The sequence below is a fragment of the Cryptomeria japonica genome, chromosome 3 (genome assembly GCF_030272615.1).
Source record: "Cryptomeria japonica chromosome 3, Sugi_1.0, whole genome shotgun sequence".
Classification (NCBI taxonomy): Eukaryota; Viridiplantae; Streptophyta; class Pinopsida; order Cupressales; family Cupressaceae; genus Cryptomeria; species Cryptomeria japonica.
The window spans coordinates 874570385-874580010 of NC_081407.1; the positions used below are offsets into that span (position 1 = coordinate 874570385).

Below are 9626 nucleotides of genomic sequence, written 5' to 3' on the forward strand. Positions count from 1 at the left end.
TTTCTGGATTGGTTGTTTGGGCATTCATGTACTCTATCTTCCTTGTCTTGTATTGGTTCTCATCATTTTCTGATTGTCTTGGTGGCTTCTATGGGGAATTGTAAGAAAGCCTCCCCTTTCAAATTTGAAAAAATGTGGACTCTAAACCTCAATCTTTCTAATAAGATTAAATATTTATGGAGTATTGATGTGGATGAATTGGCTATGTTTAGGGCTACCAAAAATCTTGCTTTGGTCAAATCTAATATACTAAAGTGGAACAAATCTTCCTTCATCCATATTTTTCAATCCAAATGTAAGCTTAAGTGTGACCTTGATGATCTCCAAAAAGTGGTTCAGATGTTTGGTTCATCCCCTGTTTCTATGGATTGTGAGATTTCTATTCTTTCTAAACTCCACAATATCATTGCTAAGGAGGATGAGTTCTAGAAGCACGGATCTAGAGTGGGGACTATAATACTAAATTCTTTCATATGTCCACTCTAAAGCATTATGTGTCTAATCACATTCACTCTATCTCCTACAATAATGTTGCTCTAGATAAAGATGATGATATCATAGTGGTTTCCTTGGATTTTTTTCACATCTATGCTCTTTAATGATCAAATTTTATCACATGAATGTCATTCGAATATTCTCAAGGAGGTCCCTTGCCTACCCTCACGGATGATATGAATAGGTTGCTTTTGAAGATCCCTTATAATGAGGAGGTTCATGTCGTTGTCTTCTCCTTTGAAGGGAATAAAGCTCTAGGTCTTGATGGCTTCTTGATGTTTTTCTTCCAAATCTTCTAGGATATTGTTGCTAGGGATGTTATAGATGCTACCAAATAATTCCTTGGTTCTCACTCCCTTCTTAGGGAAATTAATGCCACATTCCTTGCCCTAATTCCTAAGAGAGCTGGAGTTAATCTTTTCCAAGACTTCTATCCTATCAGCTTATGTAACTCCTTATATAAAATGTTTTCCAAGATTCTTTTTATGAGCTTGAACGACTTACTTCCCTGGTTGGTCTTTGTCCAACAAAATGGTTTTGTCTCGAGGTGCCAAATTCTAACTCTATTTGACTATTCATAAGAACATTCATTCATTGCTGGTTAATAAAGAGACCTAGTTTTCTTCTAAAATTGGATCTCCTCAAAGCCTATGATCAGGTTAATTGGCAATTTTTTTTCAAGGTGTTACAGGCATTTGGTTTTGGTTGTAATTTTCTACAATTGATCTTCTAGTTGGTGACTACCCCTATATTCTCTATAATCATCAATGGATCCCCTTGTAGTTTTTTCATGCTTCCAGAGGTTTACAACAAGGGGATCCTATCTCCCCCTTTATGTTCATCTTGATGGGTGAAGCTCTTAGTAGACTCATTCAGAGGGAGGTGTGTATCAATAACCTTAAGGGTTTGCCTCTATCATCTTCCCCACAAATTTATTTTCACCAACACTTTGTTGATGATACTATTTTTCTTAGGGAAAGTTCAATCTTGGAAGCGAGGAATCTCAAGAAGGATTTGTTACAGTATGAAGAGGCATTTGGGTAGAAAATTATTCTTCCCAACTATTCTATTTTATTTCTAAATACTTTAGATTACAAACAGGTCAAAATTGCTCAAATTCTTGGTTGTCACATTGCAATGCTCCCTTCTACCTATTTAGGGCTCCCTCTCTCTGCTAACCCTACTTTGAAGTACAAGTAGATGATGCCATTCGTGATGGCATGACTTGCAGTGCCACTTGTATTAGTTTGTGAAATAGCCACCTAGACAAAGATAATCATGGATTATATTATAATAGAACCATTAGCCCCAAAAATCCTGTACAAAAAATAGTTGCCCACTAAAATAATATTTGGGTGTAATGGAATTTTGAAACTATTGGATAATACCAAAGAAACATGAGAAATTTTTAATTATTGTGCAAATGCAAGACCTTTTTGATAATTAACTAGCTAGATTTTATTATTGCTACCATGGAATATAGTATTTAAGATGCACATGTTTCATACAAATTTATGGATCTATAAACTATATGAAATTCAAGACCCAAAAAATGAAACCCTTCCAAAAAGCTCAAATTTTTTTATATTCTACTTTGTGTGCTTGAATAGGAAATCTTGAGGTTTTTAATATTCTTCGATGCAACTATGAGGTCCATTTCACATTACAATGCATCAATTATAACTTCATGGTTGTAACCCTCTCAAATTAAAAGGAAAATCTATAGGTTTGTTGCTTTAATACTATTTTTGAGCTTATAGTTAGTAGCTCAACAAAATCCGGATCACCCATAGTAATTATTCTACATAAATTAGTGTCGCACATAATAGATAAAAACTATAAGAAAACATGTAAAATTGAATATTTGTGCATTCATTTTTTCATCTCATTTTTATAAATGAAAAATTCTATAAGTTATATATCCATGTCTTTCAAGAATGGAAAAATGAATAATCAATCTTATAATACATGTTATAAGATTAACAAATTAATGATGAAAAACAAATTTCAATTTAAGACTTCTTAACAAACATATGAGATAATTTGTGAAAATAATCTCATAGCAATATGATTAGGAAACATTGAAATGTGGACTTTAAAAACCCACATGCTAAATAAGATGGTCAATATTACCTATATGCTAAATAAGAAGATAGATGTCGCATTCATTCCATCACTTTTAAGTCTAAAAATCAATTGATTATATTTGTAAATATCATTTATTCTTAAAAATATTCATCGTTTCTACCAAATAATATTTTGTAAATATCATAAATCTTAAAATATTATTTTTTTAAACACGCTCGCAGCTCACAGACTTCATACCCTTGCTGGGCTGTCATGCTCACAGATCTGAACCTCCATCAAAAAACACTCTACTTAAATATCATCCCATCCAATATTAAATGAATCAAGAGCAATTTTATACCTTGTATATGCCAAACCAAAATTGACTTTTATTATAGAATTAGATCATATTTAAAAATAGACCTGAACGTGCTTTCTTAATTTATTATCTTTTAGTGTACCTCTCATCCAATCACATAAGCAAGAAAATGAATTAATACACCCATAATTAAATGTGTGAACGCATCGTTCAGAAATCTGTGGATTGGCCCACATAAATACTGCTTCGAAACTGCTCAAAAGAAAATCGTGCACTTTGGATTTACAGTTAGATGTTGTGCACGCTAAAAAAAAACGCAGCGCATTGTTACTTGTTTGGAATACAACTGCATGAATTTTAAAGAAATATATGTAAGCTGAGCGAATCCTGATTACAAAAAACTTAAAGTTGCATTCTAAATTATTTTCTCCTGGTGGTCGATTACTCATAAAGTGTGATCTGAAACGCTTAAACTAAATCACGATATGAAAATTTCTTAGATTAATAATTAGTTAATGGCGTACCAATTCACAGCAATTTAATTTTGTATTATTATTATTATTACCAAAGCGAAATCCATCACAATTGGAGCAAATCACAGTGCAAAATTAAAAACGGAATTTGCCTAACAAACTTGCCGTTTCCAACAACTTGGAAGAAGCAAATAAAAACTTGTACATTTGGTAAAACATTGCCCGTTTTGTTTATCCATCCGACTAACTTACTGTAAAAGACCAGTCCGCCGAAAAACGGCGTCGCGTAGCCTTGTGAGATCTCTTCCTTTGAGAGTCCGACCATATCCTTCAACAACAGAAAAACTCCTACTATTGTTATTAGAGAGAGCAACGAGCTCGTGAGGAGGCCTCACGATCATTTCATCATCCTCGTCTAAGAAATCCTCTGAGATTTTGCTTTGTGGCCAATGAGGAACATTCACAGGCGTTGATTCATAACTCTGATATGCATCCAATTCTCCCGATCTCTTTCCTCCATGTGGAAATATATTACTCCAACTAGATTTTCCCTTACAATTCTTACTTCTCGACTCTACAATGCCAAACAAATCGGATTCAAAGCCATTTTGTTCATCTTCTTTGTCCCCCCAAAAGATCTCTTGTTCGTCGAGCTCCTTCAGTGTCTCCTCTGTTTGTTCCCCGGCACTTTGAGCTAAGCCCAGAAGCACCTCGGCGCGGCTCAACTCGGACTCGAACCCACCACCTCCTCGATTCCCATTTTCGGCCATTGCGTTTCCACTCTACCACTCTAATCAACAGGACCAGAAAAACTGGCTTGAAGAAACATCAGTATCAGGGAATATATATATATATTTACCCGAAAAGGTACGTATATACTATAGAAAGAAAGGCACTAGGACTAACGAAGAAACGTTGTGCTGGAATCCGACTTTTTTTCATGTACCGTCATTTCTGAATTGAGCGCAACACTTTACGTATGCAATTTTTGGCGTGGATTGTCGGCCCATCTACGAACTTTCTGGTTTCGTTTTCAAGCTTGCATGGCTTTGGTAGTCCGATCTACTCTTATCTTCAGCCGTCCGATCTGTGTATGTGACGGTTTGTCTTGACATTGATGCACAGTGCCTACCGGATCTGTCGGCAAGCGTGCTTATCTTATCTGAGTCACAGATTGACTATTTGAGTTGTGATCCCATGACACGCAAAGGAACGGAAAAAGAATGTTCTTGATTCCTTACCTTGGTCTTATTAATTAACTGTGGGTTAAGCAGTCCCAAGCCCGACGCTACAGAATTGGTGGATAAGGCAATAGTGTTGAACATGAACACAAACTCCTCTCTTTATAAGTTGCTACCCAACTTAGCCCTTCCACTTTTACAGAGTTGAGTTCCACCTGCATCATCTTAGATATATGGGGACAATATAAAGGCACATAGGCTTTACATGTTTCTCGCCACTATCATTTGAGTATATGGTTGTAAATTTAATTTGTTGATAATATTTTTTATCATCATAATTGATTTTATTTTTTAAAGTTTTAATTAGTTTAGATAAGGTTGTATAGTATTGGTTTTATTTATGAAGATGATTCACATATAGTCTATTAAATTTTACAAAAAATATTTATTTTCTAAGTTGATATTTTCATTAGTTTGGGTTTTTTAAAATCACTCCATATTTAATTAATCATTATGGATGTCAAAAGAATATTAAACTTTATTCTATTAACATCCTTTATCATTGTATTTTTCTACATGACATGTCTATGGATTTTATAGAACTCTCCTAAAAGGTTTTTATATTATCAAATAAGTCCACAATCTTATGTCTACTCTATAATAAATACCACTTTTCACTACATAGATTCATTTGTAGAACACTAGGAAAAATCATGGTATAAGAACTAAATTGTGTGGTCTAATTAAGTCCCAAACTCAAGTCAAATTAGAAATAGGAAAAGGTATCTTCTATTCTTTTGTTCAATGCCTGAAAAAAGGTATCTTTTTTGGATTTAGTCCAGTTTCTTATCCTAGGAGGCTGCAATATGGAACAGAGAGAGGAGGTACATTGAGGTGCTTTGAAGAGAAGCATTAAGAAGCTAAATTTTGTTAGCAGTACCAAGAAGGTCTCCTTTCCATCTAATAAGTTTCTTTTGAATTATCTTGAGCAGTCCAGACCATATTGAGTTGTCCACTTTCCCTAGGGTAAGTGGCAATCCCAAGTATGAAGAATGAATGCTAGAGATCTACCACTTTAAATTTTAGCAATATGATACTACAAGGGAGGGGAAACCTTCATAAAGTAAAGAGCACTCTCATCCAAGTTGATTTTTTGCCCAAAAGCTAAAGAATACTTAAACAAGAGAGAGAGATCCAACCCTTAGCTTCCGCTACAAAAGATAAACCAAGTAGAAGGGTATTATCAATAGATTGTTGATGGTAGATTCCAAAAGGGGAAGGAGAAGGTTTAACACCATTCAAGATGCCATGATGGATACAATGATCAATATGCTTACCAAGGACATTTTCCATAGGAATAAAGAAGTAGAGGGACAAGGATCCCCCTATCTTATACCACCCGGTGACAAGAAGAATCCTTAGGGAGCTCCATTGATCATGATAGAAAATAAAGATGAATAGAAACAAGCCTTGATTGTCTTCAGAATTTTGCCACAAAACCCATATTTGTGAAGCACCAATGAGAGGATGGACCAAGACACCTTACCATAGGATTTAGAGATAACCAACTTTAGAAGCATGCTTTCTCTATTGATGTTCTCCATAAAGTGGAGAGTTGCATGGACAACCAAAACAACATTAGATATATGTCGACCCAAAACAAAGCTCTTATGATTTACATGGACCATCTTCTTAATAAAAGGCTTGATTTTTCTAACAAGAAGCTTGGAAAATATTTTATAAAGGGTGTTATAGAGGTTGATAGGGCAAAAATCAGTCATTTTTTTAGCTCCATCTTTTTTTAGGGAAAAGGACAATATAATTATTATTGATCTCTTTAAAGATACTTGTTGAAGATAGAAATTCTCTAGCAACCAAGATGATATCTTGCCCCACAATATCCTAGTGTTCTTGAAAGGAAAAAGGGAGTAAAGTCGCCATGCCCCAAATATTTGTCACCCCAAGGAGAAATCCACTTCCTTGACTTCCTCATTAGAGAATCTATGTTCCAATTAATCTAACTCAGTTGGACATATAGTGTTTGAGATAAAACAAAAAAGCTTCTTTAAGATCTCTATCATAGAGGTAATTCAAATAAGAGGAGGGTTAAGCATAAAGTAAAATTAATTAACAACCTCCTAGTGATTGTCACCAACATGAGAGAGGGAAGCTCCATCTGACCTTATCGATTCCTATGTTTAGTTCATTTTATTGTTCCTAAGCATAATTTGGTACAAAAAATTGTATTCTTGTTTCATTCTTTCACCCATCAGATTCTAGATCTTTGTTTTCAGAAGAGTTCCTCCTTTAAAAGCACATTATGAAGATCAACCAACAAATTTCTCTCAAGATTGACTTTATTAGGAGTAGCAGCAAAAATCTCCACTTCCTTTTGTAGATATTGAATCTAGTTTTTCAAAGCCTTCTTCTGAGTGAAAATATCACCAAAAGAATATTTACTCGACATACCAAGATTATTTTTCTAGTAGTTTCTATTTATGGGTGACTCTAAGCATAGTCGTATCCTAAACATTGAAGCACCACCATTGGGCCACTAATTCTTTGAAGTTGGGATGTTGAGTCCACATAGGTTCAAATCTAAATTGGAAACATCTTTTGGTTTGTCAAGGAGCTAGAAAAATAAGATGGGGCAATGGACTGAGCCAAGATAGACATTGGAGGAAAGCTGACAATGACAAAAAATATCCTAGGAGGAAAAAATAACACATTGATCAAGGTGAACCTAAATGAGACCATTGCTAAATCTCAAATTAGACCAAGTAAATTCCCCACCCTCCAAATCCAGGTCAACCAATTTGCCTTTTGTCAAGAACTAGTGCAAGTCCTGCATACTTTCAAATAAATCAAGGACTCCTCCCATCTTTTTGAAGGGATAAAGAGGAGTGTTAAAATCCCCCATTAACATCAAGTTTGAGTCCTAAAAACAAGACCTTAAAACAAGAAGTGAAGCCCATAAGCCCCTTCTTAAAACCATGTTATTTGGAGCATAAATATTAGAGAGGACCCACTCCACTTTAGAAATCCCATCCATAAAGGAAACACTTAGAGAGTTCCTATCTTGACACCTTAGAGACCCTTTGAGATTATGAGGTTTTTACATGGTGGCTAATCCCCTTGAATCCCATAGACCTTTTGAATTCTTATTTTTTTGTAATTTAAGCATAGATTTTAATAGAAAGAAATAAGTTTGAAAGTCAAATTGTGTGATCTAGGGTTCAAACAAAAATAAAATTGACTACTAATGAAATGTACAAAAAATAACTAGCAACATTAGAAAGTGATCAAAACCAGCCCATTTATATCTTTAATTATAAAACAAAATATGACAAGTTGATGACAATTTACATCAAAAATAAAAGTTTCTCTTCTTCACACAAGTAAAATAACAAGGGGCCTTTTTGTGGTTTGATTAGTAGCATAGTTGGTTGTGATAAGAACCTAGGTAGAGTGGTAGAATGGGTGGTAAGTTAGTTGATAATAGAGGTAGAGAAGGTCATTGGTGATGGTATAGAATGGAGCACTACTTACATTAGATTGTATAATAGCCAATTATGTAGGAATGATTATGGGTTATGTTATAATAGAACCATTGGCCCCAAAAATACTATACAAAATAATTTCCCTCTAAAATTTTATTTGACCATCATAGAATTTTAAAACTATTGGATATTGCCAAAAAAAGATGATGAAATTTTATTTTTTGTGCAAACTAAAAACCTTCTTGATAATGACCAAACTAGATTTGAGAATTGCTACCATAATGATATATAATATTGATGATTCACATATTCTATATTAATCTAGGGATCTATGCACTATATGAAATTCAAGACCTAAAAACTGAAACCCTCCTAAAATATTTCAAAAATTTATATATTCTAATTTTCGTGCTTGAATAGGCAATCTCAAGGTTTTTATTCTTTTTGGATGCAACTATGAGGCCCATTTTATATTGCAATGCATCAATTAAAACTCATGGGTAGAAACCTCACAAATTAAAGAGAAAACCTATAGGTTTGTTACTTTAATATTATTTTAGAGCTTATAGTTAGTAGCTTTACAAAACCCAAATCACATATAGTAATTATTATACATAAAACAATGTAGCACACAACAGCTAAAAACTAGAGGGAAAAACGTAAAATTGAATATTCATTTATTCATCCTATTATTTATAAATGAAAAATTACTACAAGTTATACATCTATGTTTTTCAAGAATAGAAAAGTGAAAATTCAATCTTATAATATACATGTTATAAAATTAAAAAATTAATGGTGAAGAAACAAATTTCAAATTAAGACTTCTTAATAAACACATGAGATTCTTTGTGAAAATAATTTCACAAAAATATGATTAGGGAATGTTGAGATGTGGACTTACTATGAGATGTTTACAAAATGAGGTTTATTTTGAGAAGCGAAATCATTTGGTTGTATTAATTTGAGGGTTAAGCAGTCACAAACTGCAAGAGAATTGATGGATAAGGCAATAGTGTCGAACATGAACTCAAAATCTTCTCTTTTCAAGTTGGTACTCACTACTTCACCTCACCCTTCCACCTCAGCTCACCCAGATATATGCCTAAAGGATAAAGGCACATAGGCTGCATTTTCACACCTTTTACATGTTTTTTTTTACTATTATTAAGTATATAGTTCTAAACTTAATTTGTTGGTCTAACAATTAATTTTTATTATGAGGATTAATTTAATTTTTTATAGGTTCTTATTAGTTCAGATAAATTATATAGTTGACTTTATTTATGAACATAAGTCATGTATAAAGTTAGTATGTTAACTTTTATAAGAATATATTCACTCTTAAATTGATATATTTTAGATTTTAGATTTTTTAACTTCACATGCAAAATATATTGAGTTAATCAATTATGGTTGTGTATTTATGGACTATCTTAATTTATTCATTCTCAACAAAACATTATGGAAGTCAAAAGCATAATCAACTTTATTATATCAACATCCTTTGTCATTGTAATACTCTAAATGGTATGCCTATAGATTTTATAGAATTGTCCTAAGGGATTTTTCTACTATCACTAAAGTCCAC

At 33.3% G+C, this 9626-nt stretch overlaps 1 protein-coding gene across 1 annotated transcript; it reads right to left on the bottom strand.

The window, feature by feature from the left end:
• Window positions 1–3514: 3514 nt before the first annotated feature.
• LOC131076430 (protein S40-4-like) lies at window positions 3515–4152 on the bottom strand. Its single transcript, XM_058013603.2, has one exon. It carries the CDS (start codon window positions 4122–4124, stop codon window positions 3603–3605), a length of 522 nt encoding a protein of 173 aa, XP_057869586.2. The 5' UTR covers window positions 4125–4152; the 3' UTR covers window positions 3515–3602.
• Between the last annotated feature and the right edge of the window lie 5474 nt (window positions 4153–9626).

Excerpts from the sequence above, each read along its gene's own strand:
- LOC131076430 (XM_058013603.2), bottom strand. The coding sequence starts at position 4,124 with ATGGCCGAAAATGGGAATCGAGGAGGTGGTGGGTTCGAGTCCGAGTTG.